Source organism: Leptinotarsa decemlineata, unplaced genomic scaffold (assembly GCF_025532065.1).
Source record: "Leptinotarsa decemlineata unplaced genomic scaffold, Ldec_3_MD MMD2_tig00026299_RagTag_RagTag, whole genome shotgun sequence".
NCBI classification, from domain to species: Eukaryota; Metazoa; Arthropoda; class Insecta; order Coleoptera; family Chrysomelidae; genus Leptinotarsa; species Leptinotarsa decemlineata.
Genome location: NW_027412676.1, coordinates 2,104,866 through 2,132,662, shown reverse-complemented (window position 1 = coordinate 2,132,662; position 27,797 = coordinate 2,104,866). Strand labels below are relative to the sequence as shown.

Genomic DNA, 27,797 nt, shown 5'->3' with positions numbered 1-27,797 from the left:
TTGGAACGGCAAGCATATTTGTTGCAGCTACTTTGTTCTTCCCCGACAGTTCCGATGACCAGATCTGTCGAAGTTTGTGCTGATACTTGCCGCGGAGAGAGTTTTTCACTGCAGTTACCTCTTGTGAGTGGCGTTGTTCCACCCCGAGGTAAGTATACGTCTCTCCGGCATCCAGATGGTGTAGGATTCTTCCATCTACGAGCTGCACATCCTCTCCGTAGTCCCCGCATCGTCCTCTTTTGAGATGAACCATTGCACATTTGTCTATCCCGAATTTCATACCGATAGCATGCGTGTACTCTTCCACCACCCTCAAGGACTGATAGAGATCCTTCTCTCCAGAGGCATAAAGTTTAAGATCATCCATATAAAACAGATGGGTGACCTTGTGCCTCCGGTTTCCGGGGGTGCCACAGTTATACCCTCGAGTCTTTCTGAGCGCAACGGATAATGGCAATAGTGAGATGCAGAATAGAAGGGGGCTGAGGGAATCACCCTGAAATACACCCCTTCTGAAAGTGACCCACCCTGTTTGAACTCTTGCTTGACCAGATGTTATGGTGAAGCGAGTTCGCCAAAGTGGTGTCAGTTGTTCAATGCATCTCACTATGTTGTCGGGTACCGCAAGGCATCTGAGCAAATGCAAGATGAGCTCATGCGAAATTGTATCAAATGCCTTACGGTAATCGATCCAGGCCATAGAGAGGTTACGCTTATATTGTATCGAATCCTGCGTTACACATCTATCGATGAGCAGGTTCTCTTTACATCCAGCGACTCCTCTCTTCGACCCTCTCTGCTCATATATCCGTTCGAACACTCGGTCAACTGCGGTGAGTATTCGTGTGTATAAGATGCTTGTAAACAACTTATAACACGAATTCAAGCATGTTATCGGTCTGTAATTCTTAGGAATCGACAAATCTCCGCTTTTGGGGATAAGAACGGTCCGCCCCTCGACAAACCAATCCGGAATCGGCTGCTCTCCATCGAGCCATGAGTTGAAAACTCTGGCCAGATGGTGGTGGGTACTTGGTAGTTTTTTCCACCAATAAGTGTTCAGCCCATCTGGGCCTGGAGCAGCAAAGTTCTTGGAACCAACGAGGGCCCTTCGAACGTCATCCGGGGTTATCGGGTTGCGCAGTTCATTGGGCTCAGGCTGTCGAAGCTCTCTGTTGAAAGCTTCGAACTGCGCTAGGGCTGGAGTGTCTAAGTTGAGTGGCTGCGGGTGTTCATAGATATCCTTCCAGAAGGATTCCACCTGATCAGCGGTCGGCGGATTATCCACAACACGTGGAGGCTCTTGGAATAAGCGAGAAGGTTTCTCGCGGAACCTAAGGTTTTCCGCGATACTTCTCGCTCGCCTCACTAGTGACTTCTTAGCAGCCACTAGCATTCGTATCCTATCAAGGCAGTGCTGTTTGGTGGTCAGCAGTACGCCTTGGCTCAAAGTGTGATGGATACGTCGTAGATTGGCGGCTATTCGCCGCACTGCGGGCGTGAAAGGCCTGTTGGCTGCCCTGTAATCCATCACACATTGGATACGAGACGCGTGTTGTCTCGCCGACGTGATTTTAGCCTCCATCTTGTGTACACGCCGTTCAATCTTCCGAACCGCAAGGCCGGGATTTCGTCCTTCCGATTCGGAAAGCGATTGGACGACGTTATACACGGCGGTGTTGATTTGCCAGATGTCAGCCTCTTCTGTTAGAACACTATGAACCTCCGCATCCAAACGAGCCAGTTCTTGTGGCTTCAGGGGCTTAATCCTGTGGAGCGCCCTGCGTGTTCTGATTGTCGTCTCCATTGGTGGTATGGTGCTGGTCTCCTCTCCAGCCGTGCCAACGGGTGGTAGAACTGCCACTTCCACCACTTCGTTAGCAGGCTGGAAAGGAGCTATATAGCCCTGCCGCCGAAGATAGGATACGTAATCCCTAAGGTTTTGGGCGGAAAAGGCGGCATGCTCCGGATGTGTTTCACACCACAGAGCATGCAATCTCGCCATGTACCCTCTTCGCGCGGGCTCACTACTCTCGTAGCAATGCATAAGGCTATCTCTTAGTTCATGCGTCCACTCAAAACGTCCGTTTTCATTGCCAGGGTTGTCATCAGTAGGCAAATCATCGTTTTGGGCCCCACCACCTTGCCTCTGACCCCTCCGAGCGGGTCGATTGTGGGGGCCCCTTCCTTGATTATTGGGAACCAAGTGTTGGGTCCACCGGGTGGTTAGCCCTGTGGACCCACGGCCGGCACCGAAGGAAGAATAGAGTTCTCCTTCCCGGGTGCGCCTGGGCTGCCGGTCCGGTTTTGCACCAGTTGCTCGGGTAAGTGGTGTCGCAACTCACCAAAGGCCAAGGGTGTTAGTGGCCATCCCTGCTTATAACCCCGCATTTATTATTATTATTATTATTATTATTATTATTATTATTATTATTATTATTATTATTATTATTATTATTATTATTATTATTATTATTATTATTATTATTATTATAAAATATTTGTCATACATAAGTGCATTGCAATAGCTTAATACAAAAATCTATATTTTATGGGATTGGAACTGATTGTTTTTATATAGTATTGGGGCAAATTATAGTTATTTATGTATCAAGGGAATTAGGAGGGCCTTAATTACCGATGGCAAAGTTTGCGTCCCGAGGGCCTCTGGCCCGAGGGACAGCAATTGCCTGAGGTTATTAAGGCTCATTAATTCACGTGGTACATAGATAATTTTATTTCTGACCGATTTCAATAAAATTTTGTTCATTTTTGAAACGGAAAAATGTACCAATTCATTACCTTTCCGGTATATTTGAATCAGGTACCGTTGATTATAGTAGAGTTTTCTTGTTGCTATGTTACTTGTTTATAAACAGAACTTTGTTATCAAGCTGTGTTTGCGGTGAAAACGTGTTTTCTACCCCAAATATAATGGAGGATATTTTGAAAAAAGCTGAACAAGCAAGAGAATCATTAATTCCATCGAAAAGTGAAGCCGTATACCAAAAAGAATACAAGATATATCTGGACTGGCTGACACTGAAAAATGTTATGCCAAAAGATGTCACTGAAACTGTATTTCTGGCATATTTTCAAGAACTGGTAAGGAATTTTCTATGTTTTTCGGTAGATTTGGTAGTAATTGTGTTTATTCGTTTCAGTCAGAAACGTATAGTCCGAATTCTTTATGGACTAAATGGTCAATGCTAAAATCGATGGTGACTATACATGAGAAACGAGATACCAAGTTCAATGAACTACAGGCTTTTTTGAAACGGAAGAGTAAGAGTTATAAGCCGAAAAAGTCTGCTGTTTTATCTCCTAAAGATGTTATCAGATTCCTAAAGGACGCTCCTAATGATATTCATTTATTGCATAAGGTAATTTTTTTCTTATTTTCCTTTTTGTGTGTATTTATTTCCTTTTTTTTGTTATAGGTTGTTTTGATTATGGGTTATTTTGGAGGATGCAGAAGTCAGGAACTTTTGAATATGAAGATATCGGATATAGAGGACCGGGATTCCGTTATGGTAGTGAACGTACCGGAAAGTAAAACTGGTGTATCGAAGAAATTTACAGTTGTGGATGAAAAAGAGTTCTCCGCTTTGCCTTTATTAAGACTTTATATGTCTTTGCGTCCTAAAGGTATTGAACGATTTTTTTGAGCTTCTAAAAATCAACTGCTAATTAAAAAAAAGGAAAAAACGATAGACAAATGAAAAGCAGAGAAAGTTGGTGGAATAAATTGTTGTGTTCTGAATATTAGGTTATTTTATTACCATGGGTACGTAATGCCATCAGACAAATATAGTAGGATGATAGAACCAAGGAGCATAGTTACTTAGTAACTTACAGTTATTAGATATATTATAAATTTAGTTCAGAGAATTATACCTACCATTTCTTATAGTGATGCGTTTTTCAGTAGACTCATAATGAATGAATGAATGAATATCATTTGTAGTGATAAATTCCTTTATATTTATATTATAATTATTTATAAATTTTGAAGTTTGAAATTTTCCTTGTTTCTTTTGGCAGTATATTATACAATTTAGGTGCAAAATAATAGATTCTTTGTGTATGGCATTTCTTGAATCGGTGTAGTGATAAATTTTGAGTGTATCTAGTATCTTTTGATCTTGCCGGGCAATAGTTTGATTTATTAGAAAATATCCGAACGAAACAATGGTATGCATACAACCTTTTAAACGTCAAGTAATTTGGTTTCGGTATACAACTGTTTTGTATCGAAACGTCTATATTTTTTGAAAATAATTTTAATCAAAGAATTTTGAATGATTTGAATATTATGCAATACATTCTCGAATGATCCCCCCATACTGTGATACGGAATCTAATGACTAATTCAATCAGTGAATTATATATTATTAATAAGTTTTGAATTGTTAAAATACATCTTAGATTATACATTTTATATGTTAATTGCCTGAGTCTTTTAATCATATGAGAAACGTGTTCATCCCATCTCATGTGCTGGTTCAAGACCAGTCCAAGATATTTGAAGTTCTTAACCTTTTCAATACTTGGGCAGCTACATGATGTTTTTGAGCAAGTAGGTTTATGAATGTGAATCATTTGCATATCGGGTTGTTGGTTACTTTATAGGGAAAATACTATGAATTTTGATTTTGAGACATTGTGGTTAAGTAGATTGTCTTTCAGCCATATATGTAGTTTTTCTAAACTCTCTTCGGCTTCGTTGTATACTTGTCGCCATGTCTTTGCTTTATAAACAATGGTCGTATGGTCTTCATATGAGATGAGATGGCCTCTGAAGTTTCTAATTTCGGCTATGCTGTTGATGTACACTAGGAATAGTAGGGTTCCCAAAACTGTGCCCTGCGGTACACCAATAGAGATTTTCCGAGGAGAGCTGATGCTGTTGCCAACTTTGACAGTTTATTTCCTATGTGACAGGTAATTTTTGAAGATTTCAATTGCCGGGCCTCGAACTCCATAAGTATAGAGTTTTTTATCAATTTTTCGTGAGAAACCGTATCAAAAGCCTTGGCCAAGTCTAAAAAAATAACTAGACATTTATTTGAATTATCCAGAGCATCTGTTGTTTGTGACTAACGCTTAATTTATTTCCACTATTTGAATTTCTTTTTTAGACGTTCGAATCACTTTCAGAACTACCCTCTCGGTTCGGGAAGACGTGCTTGTATCGGTAACGGTCCTTTCTAGAATTTTGTAGTCGGTTCGGTACTAGAATTTTACCGGCGTATGAGAAATTCACGTATGATAAACCCGATTATCGAAAAGTTTTCATCAAATTCGCATCCTAATGATCACTTTTGTAATTAAGTATTTCGCTACCATAAATTAACGCGATGAATAAACGCGACACCACCCTACCCAACCATAGAATAATTTATCATCAATGCACATTCAAAATTAAATGGATATCTCGACAGAAACAACCCACCCGGATGGCTAGATCGCGCACTATACAATCTTCGTATGAAACACAAATTGAAACTTGAGTCGATAATAAATTAGACATAATTATTTCAAGTGGTGGTTGTACCCCTCTGACATTAAAGTAAGCCCGAAACAAGCATTTTGCGGAACGAATGGCTTTGGTTCTTCGTGAGAACATATACTTTGTTGGAAATAATCCCTAGAATAAAAATGGTATATTCTGTTGAGAGGACATGTCAGTTGGGGGCGAAACAATTTTAATTTTGATTTCGAATTACGATGGTAATTATCAAATGTGGCAATATTTTTAGGATTGATTAGCTTTCAGTAAAAAGCTTTTTGCCTTTCTACTTCTTTATCAATACATAGAAAATATAAGAAACTTCTAAAGAAAGGAAAAAAGACAATGAAGTTTCTTCAGGCATAAACTGAAAAAAACATTTTAGGAACAACTTCTTCCACATGAAAGTTGAATTACACGAATGTTTGTGGTACAAACTGAATAGGAAATAGTGATTTTCGTGTAATTTAATGTTCATATGAAAGTAGTTGTTTCGAAATAACTTGTCCCTTTCATGTAATTTAAAGTTTGTGTGAAAGTAATTGTCCCGAAAGAGTTTTTTTTCCAGAAATAAATGGAGTGATGATAATGATAATAATACTTATTGTTATTGGTTTTCTATTTATAACACCATGAAAGAATATTTTGTTTGTTAATAGATAATCAAACTGAATTGGTTCCTGATAATGCTATTTTCTAGGTGACTTTGGTATTCCAAATGAAGATAACGTTTTCGAATTCGGAAATCATGTTTTGGTTGAAAAGTATTTTTGAGTTAGTTGAATTTGAAAAGTTTTCTTGATTGCCTCTTGGAGTATATTTGTAGTAAAACACCTAATACCTACCTCTTATTTCATCGCAACATTTTATAGCCATATCTTTTCTCATTTTTAAAATACCATTCTACTTCGATGAGAGTTCATTACTTTCTTATTCTTCAAATGAACTGAATATGAACTGAATATGAAAAAAGGTGTCGTTATGAAATTTCATCTGAATTCCCATTGTCACTTAATTGCTTTTGAACAGTCCCTTCATTTCCTTTCGTATGGCTATTTTACTGTACGTGAAATATTAACGTTTAGATGCATTAGAAGTTGAACTTTCAATATTTCACCAATGCAATTGATTTTAGGGGCGTAAATACACAAAACGCCATCTTTCAGCTGTGATATTCTCACAGTGATCATTGATGAATAATACGAAAGTCAGAGTTAATTCTTCGAGGCCTGAGATAATATTCAGCAGATGCATAATTCAGTTATGTTTGTTAAAAGTATGAACAAATGCATTCTATTGGAACACATCGTCTATACATTTTTCATCATCAAGGTTGATTGTTTAAACATGGTGATATAAGATTTTTATATATTTTCGCAAGCTTAAACACTACCACCAATATTTCTGTGAACAATATGAGATTTTGAGTATGGTGTATCATTTTTGCAAAGTAGTACTTCACTTCACTTTTTACTTCTGAACACTCGAAACTCACATGTTCTTTCTGTTTCACTATTCGCTAAAACTCTTCAGATGATAAGAATAACATCAAGTAATTGATTTCGACTTGTAACCAATATTTCTGCCCTTCATGTAACCATTTAAAAAAAAAGCATATTTATATTATCTCTCCTGGAGACCGCTGTTTTTCTGATTCTGTAATTCTTTTCACTTCAGTTTTAGGCCTTCCTTCAATATCCCCAAATCATCAAGAGTGCATTTCATCGATTATATTTACAACACCGTATAGTCATGAGACGAGAGTTTTTTATCTGTAAATGCTTTGATCGTAAATACTGACTTTATTTCAGATTCAGATTATTTGAGAATGTTTTTGGCGAAATCGCAAGTAGTCATAGAGATAATTTTTCAATTGGGTGGAGAAATTATTATTTCTTGGACATGAAAAACATTTGAGAAGTTTAGTTTTCAACACAGATTTTCACTTCTCAAATTTTTAATTACAGATTTTTTTCATTTCTGGTGAAACGACGGTGGTGTCTTCATTTTCATTAGATTCTCCATTCTACAGGTGCATATGCTGATTCTATTTGATTTCTTCATTAGCTCTTGGGCTGATCTGTAAATTGTAAAGAATTTGATGCATATAACAAATCGGAAATAGAAATTGGTTTGTGATGGAATTGGTCGATACTTGGATGAAAATTCATTACTCATTCAAGTAACACTTCATTGTGAGATTTAAATTGTTTAGTGAAAATCTCACAATGAAGTGTTATCTAAATAAGGAATTGGTTTCAATAATATTGGAATATTATGGTAGTTTCCACATATGTGCGATATTACCATTCACATGAGTTTGTTTGCTAGTTGCTTTTTTTCAAATATTTATGGCGAATAACCAAACGTTATTGACTGAATCATGTACTTCTCAAACTGTATGTAATAACCAAATTATAATCGAAACTATCTCAGCGAAGAAAGAAAATAGTTAGAAAATGTATTACCGGGTAAGTATCTACCTGCTCGTCAGGTATATTCAATCTCATTTGTGTAGAAATGTAATCCATCAACGACGAGGCATATTCCATATTTACCTTTGCAATTTTGCAAATCTCAAAAAATTTTAATGAATATCACAACTCAAATATGTCATATAAATTCTTATAGTAATTATCAGCAGCTGAAGTATACAACTACATACAAACTTTTTATTCTCGAAATTAGCGTTATTTTCAAAATAAAGGACTCATCGGAGATAATAACTCACGATATATAAAGACGCTAGCCACTCGTGCCAGGAAAAAATTCCAAAAGTCAACGACCTTCAAACCTGAAAAATAGTTACACTGACTCTGGAAAGAGTTGCAACTTCCATCTGATCATGGCCAGTTGGTTTATAACCGACATCATCTCTGATGTGAGTTAAGAGTTCTGATGTTAGGGATAAGTAATTTGTTGGTTTTATTTTGAATTAAACCCAATCAAGTAGACGATGACTTGAATAATAGAGGAGCAATTCCTCGAAAAATATATGAACCATTTTCGGGATAGAAGGGTAAACAAATTGCTTCAGGCGCACAGCTCTCCACGTAACCACTTAGCCAAATCACCCATATAAAACTTTCGATCCCCAATGTACAACCGAGATTAGGTTTAATGCCGGTTCCACGCGACTCCATCTAACTACGGGCCGCGATTAACATAAAACTGACATTAGTCTAAATTCACGGCACCGAATCTAAGCGTCAGATTATCGGGAGGGAATCGTAAGCAATTATGGCTGTTCTTAGTATGACTCATGTCTGGTATTTAATATCCCGCTTAAATCTTATTTGGATGTTCCCCCAGAGCGAAGTAAACTATTAATATGTGTTTTTAAATTCATTTCGAAAGGAAAGGGGACATTGGATTTTTATTATACACTAATTACACTCTTTAAGCGTGAAGTTTTCGAATTAGAAATGTGGCAATATTGATTACTATAATTTTTTCCAGACATCTTTCATAAACATACCTAATAGAATATTACTGGAGTTTTTTCCCAACACCAATCCGTTATTTCAACACCTCGACGAAGTTTTTTGATCACCAAGTGATCATCTTTAAGAGGAATATCAAACTAATATTTACAAGAGGAAGATCAAACTAATCAACTATGATATGAACTAATCATATGATTAGTTTGTTTGATCTTCCTCTTGAAGATGAACACTTGGTGATGAAAACACGTGTCGAGGTGTTGAAATAACGGTTCGGTGTTGGAAAAAAACTCCAGTAATATTCATTACTACACCAAAGGTTCCAAACAGTGTATCACAAAAACAATCTGATGATACTTTTTCATCGGGGATCTTTATTTTTTCACATACAGAGAAATGTGTTGATGTGATAGTGCAATAATTTGAAATGTCATTGAACTCTGCTTGTTAGTCTGTGAGTTATAAATTATTACTGCGGCTTCTAACACGTCTCATGTGTTTTTCCCTTAGTATATTCTCTTCGTTTATTCTCATAAATGTAGGATTTTATACGTCTCCATAAATATTTATGACGAATGTCACTTTGCATGAATACTTCTACTTGATTTATAGCGAAAATTTTTCATTTCGTTGTTGAATTCTGATAGATAGATCAAAAGATCGATAAATCGTGCAATATATTCGATATTATAATAATAATTATAATTAATACATGTTTTTCTGTGAGACACATTGAAAATATTTATTATATTAAAAAAAAATACATCTTTATCTGAAGAATTGCAGCTGGTGATTTTGATTTGATCACTATAGCTCCGAAGTTATAGTGCTATATTGTGAAAGGCTTGGAAGCACAAAATAACAACTGCATTCTTCTGCAGATCTGCAGTGGACATATTCACAAATCCGGGGTGACTATGAACTTCCTATCATGTTTTTCCAAGTTTCTTCCCATGTTTCTGTTTCTGTTATATTTTTGGATCTAGTGTTCTTAATTTATCGTCTCAGATTTTACGATTGTGCAATTTTCTCATGAAAGATTATGTTATGCTAAGGCTTGATTTTATACCTTTTTTCCTTCTTTTCTGATGAGCATTTTTTAATCGAAGACTGATGCCCCATGATAGATGAGAAAAAAATAATTATAAAAATTCCTAAGTGTATATCTGAATATATGGGACACATAAATAAGAAATGAAACCACTAAAATCTATCCAATCGCAGCATGAACTGAGGTCAAAATGAATGACATTACTGATGTAATGTGACATCAATAAAAATCTCAAACAGTGAAGGTTGTTAATGTTTTGTAGAAATGATTTATGTAAATGTACTTAGCTCCGCAATCTCCTTCTAGAGTGAATGAATGAAAGGTTTCCACAGTAACTCTCTTTGCAATCTTGATAACATCAATTAGCTAGGAAATGGGTAGAACGATTCGCGAGCAAGTTCATTCAATATGCAGGACCAAGGACCCGTCTCGACTAACACAAAGATATCAACATCAATGCGGATTCGGCAGAAGCAACATAACACTAAAACTCTGGTAATATCTCAACATCCTACTGCAATAATTCCATTTTATACAAAGGAGTTACTCAGGCTCAGTCGCACAGAGCGATGGCGAACATCATGTATTATTGAAACAGAGTGTAATTCGTGCGGCATCTATAATGCAGCCTAAAGAAGGCAATGGCCAGCGTGTGAGTCGGGCCTCCGGAGTTAAATTGTGATGATAATTTTGAATTAGATGAACTAGGAATAAAATATAATGGCCACCACTTTGAGATCCGAAGCCCTCTTACCAAAAAATATACGAACACCAAAAAAAAGTACTAAACGAACGAAGAAAGTCTCCGAACCGGATTTAATAATTCCGCTTTCTGCTTTGATAAGTTTGTTGGGGGTAAAATGGACACCAATATGTCTTGGCACAATCATGTCACTGGAATTGCAAAGGCTGCTTTTCAAAAGCTTGGAACACTGTTCCGAACCAGAAAACTGTACAAACCTCAACAACTTTTGATGCTGTATAAAGCTCAGATCAGACCTTCCTTGGAGTATTGTCCTCATGTATGCAGCTCCGCTCCCAAACATACCCTGAAGCTGCTGGATTCCATTCAGAAAAGAGCCATCCGCCTGATTGATTGGAGACGAACATTATTTGCAACCTTGATAGTCTGGAACATTGAAGAAAGATTGGAGATTGGAGATTTTATAGGTGCTTTCACAGGAACTGTTCAAGTGACTTGGCACATCTGATTCCACCAAAAGCGGTACATATCAGAAATACGCGACGGACTGTGGCTGCTCATCGTTTTGAGGTTCAACTCAGTACACCTCGAACTTCACTTTTCAAGAACTCTTCCATTGGAGATCGGCGTTTATGTGGAATGAACTTCCTGAGAACGTTTTTTCCAAATGGATTTGATCTCCAGCGATTCAAATCCAATGTGAATCACTACTTTCGCACAGGCACCGCTCTAAGAGCGCCTTGAAAATTTTCCTATACTGATTGTGTTTTGTCCTTTAAAAAAATGACAATGGTTCTGGCAGTTTGAAGTGATGACTGCACTTGAAACTTTATTCTAATACCAAATTTGGCTAATACCTGATTAAACCACTGTGATAGCCGTAAATTGTAGGCATTTTCCTTTCGCTTCTAACAGATCAATTGATATCTAGAGTCACAAAAATATAAATATTTCTGTCAAACATTTATGTTTGGATGAACTATGATCGATTTATTCTAATAGGAAAACTGGAGGTCACATATTTAGAAAACATTTTAAATTAAACATGGTTTACATTTCGGTTGTCTTTAACTATTTTTGGGACAGTTATGCAATTTTATCATTTCAAATTAAAGGGAGGTTTTAGTATAATTAAACTTTCACTATTTTTCAGCTGTATCTTGAATGATATTTTACGATATGTCTAATAATTTAACCATTAGCCATTAATAATGAAAGGTATTTCCGAAACGAGTAACAGAATATCAGCGTTTGAAATAAACATAATACTGGCACACTTATAAATATTCAAAATATTTCGATAGGCGGAAATAGGTACTGCTGTAACGAGTACCTATATTGGCAGGAACACATTTTACAAGAAACTGTATTAATTAGTTTTAATATGGATTTTCATCAAGTATCGGTCAGTTCTATTCAATTAATATATAAAATCGTATACACGTATATCATATATAAAATATTAGGTTAGGAATAATGTCAATGGCCAATATATAGAGCTATTTTAGAAATTTATGATTTTATTGAATAAGAAATTCTCTTTCATGTCGGATACTATAGTTATATTAGTGACTGAGAATCTCGACCCTATTACATCCTTTGCCATTTGCTATAAGTTGAACTTGATTTTTGTGACAGTATTTCAAAATTTAAGCTTGGTTGTAGATTCACGTTTCAGTTTTTCCAGTATTGCCATGGTGTTACACACAAATTATTAGTGGCTCACCTACAAATTTTGTAAAAAACGAAGGTCAAAAATAGGGTAAACTATTTCATACGCTAATACCCACATACAAAATTCCAACACGTGTGACAAAATGTGCTCACCAAATGTCTGTCGAACGAGACCATATTTGAGACTAATTGTGCATTTTGAGAAGTGGTGAGTTGTCATTTCAACAAGCTGCTCATCCTGGCTATATTTTTTCTGTATTCATATAAAACTCTTTCTGATAGATTGGTTGAAAAGGACCCTTGGAGTGCCCTTCAAGGTCACCCGATTTAGTTTCAATAGATTGTTTTGTGGAGTTACTTGAACACTTCCATTTATAAAACCCAACCAGTATTTTTAGATGATATTCATGTTAATGCATTATTGCGAATCCGCTTTGAACCGAATCTTTATTAGTCGCATCAAGTATTTTTTCAGAAGTCCTCAGAGATAGTGATGATTTTTCCAAATTTTCGTTTTTTATCATTCATATAATTATTTCAAACATTAATTACCCATTTGAAGAAGACAGTTCTCCAAATACAATGGCAGATATTTTTTTAGAAAACATCAAACTGCCCAAAAATAATATTGAACGACACAACATGCAGCTCTTATGAAAGTAATTCGAAAATCATATTTTACCCTTGCGAAATAGGTAAATGAGAATCAGCCGATCAACGATGATAAATATGTAAAATTTTTATGCATGAACCATCAAATTTACAAATGCTTCCGGTATAAGAGAGACTGAACTGTTACATAATATGTTCAACCATAAATCTGTTGAACAATAGGAGATCATGAATTCAGTCATATTAGAAAAAATGGAAACACAAATTAACACGATGGTAACATTAAATTCACCTTCAGAAATTTTGCAGCAGAAAGTCTCTTCAAATGTATTAACCAGCACTCTTGAGTTTTTTCTTTGTCACTTCTTTTCTATTTAAGTTGAGACTTGTTGAGGTTTTTCAATGATTTTATTTACGTTTTCATACCTATAAACCTTACAAAAGATTGGTATCTGAGTAACGCCTGATCATCTTAAAATGAGTGCTAAAAGATGCTGGTGAGGTTATAATGCAAGCATCTTATTCCTCGGAACTTCAGAGTCCGCCATTGAGAGTGATGGTGTGGAATTTGTGAAATTTTATATCGAAACTCTTTCATATATTATATTGTGTAGCGTTCTTATGCATAATATCTGATTCTATGCCTTAACAAATGTTTGGAGTACAAACTGAATGGGAAAACGTGATTTTCGTATAATTAAATGTTCATTTGAAAGTAATTGCTTCGAAACTATTTTTCCTTTCGTGTGATTCAATTTTCATAAGGAAGTAGTTGTTTCTTCTAGTTTTTGTCTGAAACTTGATTCTTCTCGCCTTTGGAAATCCTCTACAATTTTTGTGTAAAGAAGGATAAGCAGAAAGTCTAAAAGCTTTTTCTGGGAGAAGGATATCTTTTTGGGAAAAAAGCTTTTCGTCTTTCTACTTCTCTCATCGATCAAAATATATACCCTTTTCAATGTTAGAGGAGGATATCATTTCGAAAACTTGTCAAAGTAAGGAGTTAGTAAATGAAGCTTTGGAAGTTACTTATTTCGAATCTCACAAAAGGGAAAAAGGTGATCTTTCCCTTTTGTGAGATTCAAACCTTGATATTGTGTTTAGAAAGAGTTATCTATTCATACGGGGGGAGGGGGTTACTATCACCTCTTCCCTTTTTGTGAGATCCAAATCTTGAAATTACATTCAGAAAGGATTATCAATTCCTACGAGGGGGATGATGAACATCATCATGTATTATTAAAACAAAGTGTAACAATATTCCTGCGGCATCCATAATGCAACCGAAAGAGGAGAACGGTCGGCGTGTGGGTCGGGCCCCAGGGGCCTCGTACGGTCCCGTTGTTCCACAATAAATTGTAGCGCGTGCACTGTCCGGCATCATGACAGATTAGTACATCATCAATCATCGGGCTACACCACGATAACAACTACACCGCACTAATCTAATTGAAATATTTACGGGGGGACGTTTCACCCGCAAATCAAATGAATTTTCGCCGACAATATGAGAACCGTACTGGATATTTGCTGTGGTCATTTTCAAATGTGGGTTGATTTATGAGTGACGTTTGACATATTTTTTTGACGTGTTGGGTAAGGACCAATATGTAAAAGCTGCAGATTACTTATAGGACCTCATGTGTTTGTTAAGTTTCGTTTGGATATACATGGTGTTCCTTCAGAACTCTTAAAAATCCATGTGATTGAATGCTTCGTTCATAATATTAGTAACATGACGTTTAACTTTCAATATTTTCTTATATTTTATTGAATGCCTCGTATATTTCTGAATCTGACAAAACAATTTTCTGTTGGCAGTATCCATAGGGTTTTTGATTGACTTTTGATATGTTTTTGCCACAGATGACGATGTCTAGCAGTGCGGTTCTTTAAATAATTATTATTAAACCATCAAAAACACAACTGCTCTGCAAATTGTTGTCGATTGTACGTCAAACACTGATGATATCAAACGACTCGTGAAACAGCTCTAAAAACATATTAAACATTATATAGGATGTAATTTTTTTCTGATCCTGTCAATCCATACATTTTGGACATATTGTATTCCCCAATGCATGGAGCCGTCACTTAGACAAAAAACATTTCACACTTCTATAAGAACAGATCACCAGCAGAGGGCTAATGATGGAAATCCCGCCGAATTTTCTTAATAATTTTGAAAATATAATTCATAAAAATTCATGTGATCAACAGTTTATTTTTCTGGTACAGATACGTAGATTATATCCTTGTCCGTTTTACTGTCAATTTGTCAATTTCATTCACCACTGAAATGAAGGTGAAAAATTCAATGACTATTACTAAAATCAATAATGGACATAATTTTGCAATTTTCCACAGACCTGATATGGACATCGTCATACATAATTTCTCGACTATTCCCTATTAGCATAAAATAGCAGTTTTCAATAGTATACTTTACAGGCTATTGAATATTTCACTGTCAGAAATAAATTTTCAGAGAGAAACGAAAGTTTATTTAGTTGCTGTTGAAAACGGTTACCTGGTAGATGTTATTGACTAAATTCTTTCCAAAAAGTTCAAGCTATTTGAAACGAAATCATTATATATGCATCATTCAGTTGTTTGTAAGGTAAACGATTTGAAGTCGGAAATGAACTCAAGTCACACATTTAGAAAAATACCCTTCATATTTTTAGACCATTTGCCCATATAATACAAATGACAATTTCTATTCAAAGGAATAGAGTAGAAGCTATTTTCTCTATTTAAATATGACGGCACTAGTACATCATCTATGGAAATATTATTAAAATAACTTGATGTTATAAGAAACAAAAGACGAGATTTGTTTAGTATTTTTTCAAATTTAATTTTTTTTCCATAATATTGATGAGTTTAATTCGATTTACATATTCGAGTTAGTGTCAGTTAGTATCTAGTTACTGATTTAATCATAATATCAAATTAAACCTGTGAATTGCTGTAGAAGCATTCATGCAAAGCTTTAATATGTAGTCACAATTATATTTGAATATTTGATTCCATTGATTCAATTTGGTTAGGACAGTGGCAGTAATTGAAATTGTGAGAATGATGGAAAACTCGGCCCCGAGAGTCACTTATAGATGTTAATTTCATGGTTGTCAGTTTTATCGCTGTTGGAAAGAAACGTTTTATCGTTGTAAAACTCTGTTGTGGTGGCCTAGCCTTCAATCTTTCCATCATTTTACAGGTTTTGAGAAAATAAACATAGAAAATATCGGATGAATATCAAATTTCTTACCCCACTAACAACTAAAAGGCGACATATGCACTAATTTCATTGTGATCCGGTATTACAGATGAAATGTCTTTAATCATGAATGAAGCAACTCCTGGTCTTTACATTTCGAATCTATTTCTGTTAACTCCCTTGTAGTTATCGAAGTAAATAAATTGACATCGTCAGTAAAACGGGATATGCGATCCGTGACAACTCGATTATCATCTACAGATATAAATCCCAATTTCCTATATGTATCGAAATCAATTAAATCCATCTGAGATGAATACAAAATCCATTGAACCAAAGGAAAATAATTTCCCAGCAGAAAAAAGAGATGCTCGGATAGATGTCCCTACGCTTGAGATACTTATCAGTATGGCACGCATGGTCGACCGACCGAAATAGCAGAGGGAAAAGCTAAAAGTGGATGAAAAGCCTTAAATTTCTTCTTGATGTAGCGATAATCTAGATGAGAATTGGAAATAATTTTCGAGATCCATAATTATGAGGGGAAATCGATGGAAAGCGAGTGTACACCCTAAACATTGGGTGAGGGTCGCGTTATATGAAGGGAGCGAAAGTTTTTCCGAAAGGCATTGACTGGGACGATGACGTTCAAAATACCTGAGAAATAATCATTTCAATGAGTCAATCAGTATCAGTAAGTATTAGGTTATCAATACATAGGTACTAGCATTTAGGTCTCCCTCAGTGTCTACCTGTCTGTCTGACTTTCAAGAGAAAAGTTTATGTATGTATATAATTCATTTATGTTTCGAGTAAGATGGTTAAAATATGACTATATACACAATCTTTTTCTTTCATAGATCTACAAAAAATCTGCGATATGTCTATTTTTAAGGATAGTAACACTTTTTTGAATTGGAAAAGATATGTTTGAAAGTGGTTGGCAATGTTATATGTCGAATTTTATTACTTCACTTGTTTGATGATTCTAATATGATTTGAAATCTGTGAAAGAAGAAATAAAATTAAAATCAATAGCTGAAAATAGCTAAAAATATAATTGATATGTTCAGCTATTCATTTTAATTTTATTTCTTCTTCCAGATATTTCAAATCATATCAGAATCATGGAACAAAGGAAGTTTGAGCTAGTAAAATTCGGCATACAATATTGTCAACCACTTTCAAATATACCTTTTTCCATTTAAAGCAGTGTTACAATCCTTAAAAAGACATGTCGCAGATTTTGTGTATAGTCATATTTCAACCATCTTACTCAAAGTATTATTGAATATACATAAACTTTCCTCTTGAAAGTCAGACAGACAGAAAGATACTGAAAATGAAAGATGTATAATTTTTTAAGAAATTAATTTTTAAGAAAGAAAGGCTTTGCCTTTTTACCTCTCCATCTTTATACAAAAAAAAATAAAGAAAAGAAGGAAGCAATCAATTTCAAAAAATGTACTCTATACAGATATGTATAGATTATGCAAAAAAGTTACTTTCCGACACAAACTGGAAGAAAAGCCTCTCCCAAACCATCTATTTTCTTATAAACATTGATTTACACGAAATAAAAATACTTTCAAAACAAATACTTTTACATGTATACTGAATTATAGAGATTTTCACAGTTTGTAAAATCGCAAATTTTCAAAATATGTGATTTTACCATATACTTTAAGGTTAGCCTAGTGTATACATTTCAATGTACCAAATAATTGTATCCTATAATGTTGTATCTGAAGAAATGAACTTTAAACGTTCAAGCCAGTCTCGAATATACCTACATAGTTGGTTGAATGGACTGACGCCTATCAGAAAACTACTCTCCTGGCTAATACCACGAAGGGCGTTGGATTATATCTGACAGGCGTCAGTGCAGGAATCTTCACAGAAAATTTTCTGCATATGCAATTGGCATTACAACTGAAAGAGTCGACCTTCAATTTTGGAACTGGCACACTTGCAGACCGGTTTCGGGCTCATTAGCCACTCATCAGTGCAAGATAGTGGCCATCATCGACCTAAAGTCAATGATATTCCATAATTGAAAATCTGAATTCTTTCAGAGTATTTTATTCCTCTTCATAGGTTGGAGCGAAACAACAAAATGTCACTCCATCTAGTGGAATACTTGTGTGTAATGTCAAGTTCATTTCTTTAGATTTGTTTACTGCCAGTCTTCAAGCATAGCTCACTAACTAATAAGAAAATATAATGTTGTAATTGGAAATTTATTGAATAGATACAATATCAATCCCCATCTAGTAAATTCGTTAGTCAAGTGTTTCAGTATCTTAGGAGTTATCGCAAAGTAAAAGTATCGTGCAAGAAATTGTCTGTAGGACGACATTGTTGTGAACATACCTTTGTTTGCATGAATTCTATTCAAGATCATAATTATCAGTTACTTACTGGATACACGGCTCCGCCCATGGAGTTGATATGAGATTGTGAGGTATAGTTGAAATGAAAGAATAACTCTCAAATCATAAGAGGTAGACGGATTTTGCTTCACGGGTATATATCCTTATCCAACAGGTAGCCTCATACAAAAATACTTCAAATGTTCTAAAATGTTCCAGAATGTTCTGAAATGTTTCACTATGATCATTTGAAAATGTTCTGGTCCGTTCTTGAATGTTGTGGATTGCTCCCGAATGCTCTTGAGTATTCTAGACTGTTCTAGAAGTTTCTAGGGAACGAAACATTCAGCCCTTATATCTTCGAAAGCATAACCTTCTTGAATGGGTGATATAGAGCTAGAATAACTCTCTTTACTAGCTGTCAGAAAAGACACGTCTGGGAAGCTGTTGTATAGCGAAACACGTGTTGCGTTTTTGTATACTGATTACTGAAAATCTCACATTGAAGTCACTTCTTCGATTGACGACTTGTTTATTTTGTGGAAATTCATGTTCACTGAGGATACCATTTTCAAAACTTTGAAAATGGTATAATAGCCGAAACCGGTCAACAATAAAGAAATATAGTGGAAAATAGACAAAAGTGTGTTTTTGTAGTGTATCCTCAGTCACATTGAAGTATTTCTACGTTTTGGTTTTTCATCATTCATCGGCCGATTCCATCATATGATGTTCACAGAATCTTTCGAAAAATTCTTGAATACTCTCGAATATTTTGAAGTGTTCTACAATTTTTTGGAAGGCAAAAATTCTATGCCTTTGAGGTGAAAACAGGAATCTTTTCCGTAGAGGGGAGATAGAGGGATACCACAACAACTCCCTTGATTGTTCTAGATCGATCTGAGATGTTACAAAACGTTCCAAATTATTATTGAACATTTCGCCACATTTCGGAATTTTCTAGAGGGTGAAACTCCCAGCCCTCTGGAGGGCGCTACCTTCAGGTAGGAACATATAAAATATGTCATATCGACAATTGTAGGTATTATTTTACGTCCCACCTCAGAAAGAAATACAGAAAGAAATAATAAAAATTAAAAGGTAATTCAGTAAAATAAAGTGAATTTCGATTTTTTTATTGTTTTCCTAAAGGGTTATTCGTCTGAAAAGCTACAAGCTCTAGACGACTAAAACAATATAAAGAACGCATGTACAAATAGTATATAGTAAGGGCTTCTACCAGAGCGATGGAATTGACCGATGCCTTATGAAAATCTAGTAGGCATTAAAGTACCACTTCACTGTGAGATTTTCATTGAACCGCACAATGAAGCGTCTTCTGGCAGGACTCATTGTATCTATTTACACCATGACAAGGTAACCATAATTTTTACGTCTACAAAATGTTTGTATTAAAAGTAATAGCTGAAACTTTCAAATGAATTTGGACACCTTGTGAAAGTATATATAAATAAATGTAAAAATATATGTTTATTACAAAAATGATTTTCACTAGTTCGGACTTCCATTGTCTACTATATAAAATGATTTGAAATCCCTGAAACAAGTAAAAAAGAATAATTAAAAAAGAATAGTTGAAATTAACAATTATATTAAGCAACAACAAACCTGAAATGAAATGACAGTGAAACAACCTACAAACAAAAATACAACAATTGAACAAACAAAAATCAAAGGAAAGAAAAAAAAGAAAATAATAAAAATAGAAAATAATAAAAATTAAAAAGTGTAGAGATTCCAAGTCACGTTAGTTCACGACGTTTCGATTGTTGGTATCTACAATCGTCTTCGAGTGATGACTGGACTGATTCCTCCGAGAGATGACTATTTTATAGGCCGTTGAAATACTTTCACTTTCTCTACTTTCCATTTTCCGCTTCACTGATTCCGTGAGAGATGACCGTTTTGGCGGGAGTTGGTCATTTTTCGTTTGATGATGGGTTTCCATATGTTTCGTATATCTACGCTGGCCTGGCTGAATACGTTGTTGGACAACATGTATGCGGCTTCCTTAAATTTTCTCCTGAACCAATGTTCCTCTCTGTGCAAGATCTCAGCTTGGGACCACTCGATGTTGTGTTGATGGGTCCAAACATGGTCTGCTATTCCTGATTTGTTTTATTATTTTCTATTTTTATTATTTTCTTTTTTTTTCATTCCTTTGATTTTTTGTTTGTTCAATTGTTGTATTTTTGTTAGTAGGTTGTTTCACTGTCATTTCATTTCAGGTTTGTTGTTGCTTAATATAATTGTTAATTTCAACTATTTTTTTTTAATTATTCTTTTTTACTTGTTTCAGGGATTTCAAATCATTTTATATAGTAGACAATGGAAGTCCGAACTAGTGAAATTCATCACGAAACATTGTCAATCACCTTCAAACAAACAAAAATGATTTGTTATAATTTTTCTTGGTACTGACAAATTTCAAAATTTTGTTTTAATTGTGTGAGAAATCCCAAATTCGACTCTAGTTTCCAACATATGTTGAAATTTCGTTGTTATAGACAAGACAGATACAAATGAAAAATTAATTTGGAAATGCCAACAAAAAATTGAGATTACAATATTTCTGAAATATCTAGTATGAATATTTGAATATATTTCGTTTACTGAATTGAAGTTAATTTGCGGAATTTCATCATTTTCTAGAGGATTTATGTAAGTTATAAAACTGCAACTCAAATCTTATCTGAATAAAATAGCTGTTGTTTTATGATAGATTTTTTATATTCATCCTATTGATTTGAAAAAATATATATAGAGCGAAGACACATATATTTCATTTTAATTTCATTCATATCCAGCTCAGAAAATTTTGATTCAGCTTATTTTTTCACTTCATATTTCCATATAATTCCTGCCTGAGTTAACCTGAGTGAACCATTCTTTCATGAAACTAATTGAGAAAAGAGTGCTTCGGGTTACGGAACAAATGAACAAGCCTAATTTCTTCCAGGAAATACTTCCCTCTTAAATTCATAACCTACCCGTCCTCAAAAAAACGCATCCTCACTCACGAGAAACCGAGATCAACTATCGTCGCCGTAAAGGAGACAATATTTGATTGAGAAACATACCCTCAGGCAAGAAGAGGGTGCGCCACCCCAAACTCCGAGAAAACAGCCTAAGGAGCACAAAGTGTCTTTGAAAAAAGGGAATGTGGTCGGCACCATCATTATCAATACAGGAGAAATGGATTTGATTTGGATGTATGTCTCCAAGTGATATTGGGGGTTTGGTAGAAATTCGCATATGTTGTGTATATTATCAAATCTTTCATAAGGAAGAAAATTATTACTCGACTGCAAACGAAACAGGCTTGCATAATTTACAAATGCTGCTTTACTTGATATGAATTGACGTTGAAAGAATATATTTCACAAATTGTATGATGTAAAATAATTACGATTTATTCAATTAAAACCATATAAACAATGTTAATTGGAGACAATACGAAATAAACTTCTGGGCTTCAGTTTACAGTGTTTTACTTATATTTATTTACAGTGATTTATGGAAAAGATACGATGATATATAATTTGTCTTATTTTGAGTAACGTTACCTTTGACTCGAGCCCATGTTAATTCAATTGTATTGAGCTCACAGTGATAGGGTAGTAAACATGGTATTTCAATTCTTCGTTTTTGCTCCTGAATGACGTATCTTTCTTAATATAGTTTATTAATGTTGGCAATGGCTAATAATTCTGCTTTTGTCATTGCATTCTTAAAAATCAATTTCTTAGAAATTAACCACTTTGCAATTTAATTTTTCTTTCATTGGGTAGCGATAAGCCTCTTGCCGACCAGTGTCGTACCTATAATTAGTTTTAATTAGGAAATGGAACATGACACCTTGGTAATTTGTTTTCATATTTTATTTAGTATTGATTTAGTATTTATTTAGTATTCATTTTTATTTAGTAGGTAGTAGTACAATTCAATAAAATACCTGACTCTTGATAACTGGTTTTTGTTAGGTCCTGACATTTTTTCAGCAACAACACAAATTATTCAAACAATGCCAAACGCCAACAGCATTGGAGGACAAGTAATGATACGCCTCTGTACAGAGCATTTGTATGTCTTGCAAGAGCTGTAGTGGGGGTTACAAATAAGTTTGTGCGCATGTGGGAGGGATCGCCATCACGTTTGGCGCTTGCTGTGACTTGCATTGCTCAATAAATAACCGAATTTCCACGTATGGATAACAATAAGTCGTCAACCTTAACGGTGACCAATACTGTGATACCCAAAAATGATGAAACAGGTGTCGCGGTTTTGTAAACTTTCAGGTGAAATCTCACATTAAAGTGTGTTTTTTGAATATCAATCCAGTTGACTCTATAATTCAGCATACAAAAGCATTTTGAGAGTTTTTTTAGATATAATGGAATGAGAGCTCAATATTCTATTCATGACATCGCAATTACAAACCTCTCTGATAAACTTCATTGCGAGCCTCTTCCGACATCATGCCCATGGGTAAAGACATTTTTATTTCACAGTGAATCTAGGAAATAATATTTTGTGAAGGTTGTCATTGGATGCCAAGAATATAGTTCCACATACAGTTTAGCTGAGCCTGAACAAGGATCTGAATATTTCAGGTTTTTTTTCTATTCTTCAACCAATAGATATAACCAATATGTCCAATGCATCTGTTGAGAATTCGTGGTCCATAAAAAACTTCTACTCGTTTTTTCTTTCTACTACTTCGGAACCGTCCCAAATTTTCGAAAAACACTGCAGACTTATTGTTTTCCTCTCATCTTTTTCATGACACTGTACTAGTTTGTACAGGTCGTCTGCTGGATATATTCTTTTGGATATAAGTTAGGTTGTCCATGAATTGTTTGCGTCCTGTGATCCAGTGCCTCACATTAGCACTGACGAGCTGTCTCTACCTGTTTGTTGCATTGCCTGCAGTTGTGGTCTCTGATGTACAGCTTTATTTAGCTGCTGTCCCCCAGTGGGAGTTGATCCTTTGCTACTTTCGAGCAGTTCTTCTGTTTTCTTCATGGACGGTTTTTTAAAGCTTTTTGTATGTGTTCCAGGGTGTGTTTTTCTAGTACTCTTAAAGAGCAATTCACCAATTTAGTTCCATACCAAATTGGTACTCTTACAGCTGGGTTAGGGTCTATATATGAATGATGATCCATGTCTGGCATACTCGCCGGCTCTTTTGTTACCTGCGATCCTATGCAATATCATGGGTTTTACCACCATTGTCATCATTGTCACCATTGCCAATACATCGTGTCTTATTTAAGCCACGCTGTATTTTCGTAGTACATCTGGTCCGAATGAGTCCTGCTTCTGCCTTTTTTTAATAATTTCTAGATATTGTGTGGACTTATAGTCAGCCCATCTTCATCGGTCCATTTAGTTATAAGATTTAGGGTCAACTATCAACTACATGCGTTCCTTCACTATATTATTATACTTGCTCTAAACTAGGATGACTAAGTCATTTATGACTAATGTGTCCACCAGAAAACGTAGTATTTGGGCCTTTACAAGGTTCCATAAGAGTGGGGACAAAATTTTCCCTCTGAGGACAATCTCTTGCTACCCGGCAGTGCTGGAATTTTCAGAGTGTCTAATGCTTGCTGACAGAGAATCCAAGTTGAGAATAAATTATTTTTCAATATTGATGAATATTCAGTAATGTTGGTTACGCGCCCGAAAGACCTTATTTTCTTCTGTTATGAACTTAATAGAGTCCCTCATTGAAAGAAATATAGAAATAAAAGACCTAGGAGTTACATATAATAATACATCATCATTCAAGACTCACAAAAGAAAGATTGCAAGGAATACAAATAAAATGTTACGGTTTATTATCAGGCAAATTAGAAATTTCAAAAATATCCATTGGATCATACTACTGTACTATACATTGTTTAGAAGTAAATTGGAATTTGGATCAAATATATTGTTTGGCGAGTATCAACCCACATTATATGAACTGGAAAACTTCAGAAAACCTTTTTTAGATATCTTCACTACAAGAAATGTCTCTTATGACCAGACTACCGTTCACTAAGAACACCTCACTTGAGAAATGAATTCAGGATACTATCTCTCCAAAAAAGGGGAAATATGTGGAATATCATTTTTACTAGTTTCCTAATTATAGACTTAACTCACCCCATTTATTATTGTTAGTTAAATTTCACGTTCCAACCTGAAGGATAAGATTGAATATGATGTTTTATATACAGAATTTCTGCTTTATAGATGCCCCACATGCAGGTATGTTACGTCTCACAAATGATTTGAATTTAATATTCGATATAGATTGGACAGATTCCCTAACAACTCATTATACAGCTAGTGGTTGTAAAATCATCACATTTATTAAACGACCCCGTCAGTAACAGATTTATATTTTTTTAGTGTTCTAGATTGTGAGTAATAAGGTCATCCTTGTCATTAGACCTATGTGGTCTGTTAGGGTGAAAGTATATCTACAAAAGCAGCTAAATGCATCTCCTTGTTCTTGTAAGCATATTCTGATTTTCTCGTTTCTTTAGACATACGTGATTCTTAGGCATATTGGTTTAGATGCAGTGGTCTGTAGGCCAGTGGTGTGACACTTATATGCCTGAATATTATTGGAATTTTATCCCAACACCAAACTGATATTTAAATACCTCGACACGTGTTTCGATCACCAAGTGATAATCTTCAAGAGGAAGATTAAACCAGTTATATATAAAACTCCATTAATATTCATTACTATACCAAAAGTGTTAAACAGTGCATCACAACTACCTAACATGCCTGCCAAGTAGTTTTTCTGTCTTCAATGCAGAAGACATGATACTGATTTTTCAAAGACCTTTACCGAGTTCTGTTCGATTTTCGCAGGTTTCAGAATAATGCTTCAGGTACATCAACAAAGTCCCAATTGCTTTTTTTGTTGCACCATAAGTTTTTTAGTTATGCCTTTGCTAATTGTGACTTTGCACTCGTTGAAAATTTTATTATATATGGAGCATGTTTTGCCTTTACATTACAATTTTACATGAGTAACGCTTACGCTGAAAAACTTTTTGAAAGGCTTGGTTGATTTTGTAGCAAAACAAATATCTGTTGTAGCCAACTGTTATTTCTTCAATGGAACATTTATTTTATATAATATGCCTGATATCAGATCAAATAATTTCGTCACACTTTAGAAAAGATAAAACACTTCTGAGATATGCAGATCCAGTTGAGTGATTTATATTTTGATCAATGAAATTGTTCCCAAGTAAGCCATATACTATCGATTTCAGCAATAATTTAAAACTACGCAACACTTGTAGAAAAATCTTGAAATATTCAATTTGTAAATGAAATTCGCATCTCAAATGCTACCCATTTATCAAAAAATGATAATAAGATATGCTTACTATCACTATGATCACTATGATGTGATCATCTCTTTCACATGCGGGTATCAAAACAATTAAGTATAGCTGCAAAATCTGTTTAAAAAAATCTGTTTCGCCGTTAATCAGCTGTCGTACCCCTACGAACGACAACACTCAGAAGTCGAAACTTGTGCGAGGTAAGGATTAGTGAGGTCTTACCTTTTAACGGGTGACTCCTAACACGGGTTGGACGATAGCAGTAGAAAATCGATCGTTCCGACTAGGGCTTGAACCACCGACCAACACGACAGTCAATTCGAGTGAGTGAACAAGCACCCACGTCGAACCGCCTGGCTACCGACTGCCAAGGCAGAAGGGGAAAACATGAAAAACAACTGTCTAAATCTCATTTCGGTATCTTGATTGATCTAGAAGTAGAGGGTATCAAAACATTCCATGTGTAAGTTTTTATTTTCAACCTTTTGTCAAGTTAGGTAACAGTAAGAGGAATTTACAGAAAATTCATACATTTTTTGCACGTTAACATGTTGCCCTATCAGTGATAAAAACAAACTGATGTAGGGAATTGTGCTTTTCATCATCATCCTTTATTATTCTTCTTCTACTGATTCAAACTTGATCACTAAACAGCAGATTGCATTTCAATCGAGTGAATAGTTGGAACATCGGACGAATTCGTCGCCATCAAATATCACTGGCAATTCTTCAAAAGATTCCTTGAATTTATCTTTTAAAGGAACTAGAGACAGTTCTCATTGGGAATATTGTGGAAGAAACTCCTCAACCGTGTCATTTCGAAATAGTTATGGACCTGATTCGATTAATAAATAGATCGGTATCGGGTTAATTATATTTGACTAGCAATTCGGTCGTAACTAACTGCTGCGGTGGGATCGGGAAACGATACGACCTAATGAAGGTGAGTTTGTGGCCAGATGTTTTGTAGTTTCTCGTAATATGATTCACTCTAATGATCCTAATGCCACCTACATCCATACTCCTGCCTTTGTTGAATTTAATGTTGTCGATTATTTGATTTCTAGGAATTGCTTTCATCACTTGATGAGTGTTGTATCCAATGGAATATTAAATTTCTAATTTCACATTATTTTTATGGCCCCCAATTGAGTTTTTGGAGTGTGTCCAGTTATTCTGTTTAGAACCCTTTGTATAGAATAATTCAGTTACATGAAAACGAACATATGAATACATGTGATGAAATCAGCCAATGTCATATATTATAATAGTGTAACTGGTCACTGTTTGTACATAAAAAATATTTGAAAAAAACAATTTTTACGAGAATCTCTATTCATGCAATAGAACCCAAAACAATGATTTTCAGAGTTGTTTTCTGTTTGTCTGCTCCTTTGTTTGCACTAATCTCAAAATCAACTTAAGTTTGAAAACCAACTTATGGTGAGCTTCAATCATCATTGAGTGTTTCGGTTTATTTCAATCGATTCCTTACTGGAAAAAGTTATATCAACTCTTGATTAAAGATACTTCGAAGAAACTATTCAACTGAAAGGCATTATATAATACTAGTCTTTTTGGCAAAGAAAGTTTTTGGCTTTCTACTACTCCATCTTGATACGAAAAAAGGGATGAGGGAATCTTCCAAAGAAAGGAAGGAAGGAATCAATTTGAAAATAAGTAACTGTATACATAGATGTGTAGATCATGCAAAGAAGTAACTTTCAGACACAAACTGAAAGAAAGTCCTCTTGAAACAGTCATTTTAAACATCCTAAGCCCAATTAAAATTATAAATTACAGAACTGTAAATGGATAATATTTT

General features: G+C 35.0%; 2 protein-coding genes across 4 annotated transcripts in view; both read left to right on the top strand.

The window, feature by feature from the left end:
* The window catches only part of Sema1a (Semaphorin 1a), a 1,123,890-nt gene that overhangs the window by 411,390 nt on the left and 684,703 nt on the right, over positions 1-27,797 (top strand). The window lies entirely within an intron of this gene.
* On the top strand, positions 2,611-3,910 carry LOC141484951 (uncharacterized). The gene is made up of 3 exons (XM_074180672.1): positions 2,611-3,105; positions 3,165-3,383; positions 3,441-3,910. The coding sequence occupies exons 1-3, from the start codon at positions 2,935-2,937 to the stop codon at positions 3,666-3,668; spliced, it is 618 nt and encodes a 205-aa protein (XP_074036773.1). The 5' UTR covers positions 2,611-2,934; the 3' UTR covers positions 3,669-3,910.

What these genes read in the sequence shown, in the direction of transcription:
- LOC141484951 (XM_074180672.1), top strand. Translation starts at nt 2,935, where the DNA reads ATGGAGGATATTTTGAAAAAAGCTGAACAAGCAAGAGAATCATTAATT. An exon ending in TGGCATATTTTCAAGAACTG is followed by an intron (nt 3,106 to 3,164) that starts GTAAGGAATTTT and finishes TATTCGTTTCAG; the next exon opens with TCAGAAACGTATAGTCCGAA. An exon ending in ATATTCATTTATTGCATAAG is followed by an intron (nt 3,384 to 3,440) that starts GTAATTTTTTTC and finishes TTTTTGTTATAG; the next exon opens with GTTGTTTTGATTATGGGTTA.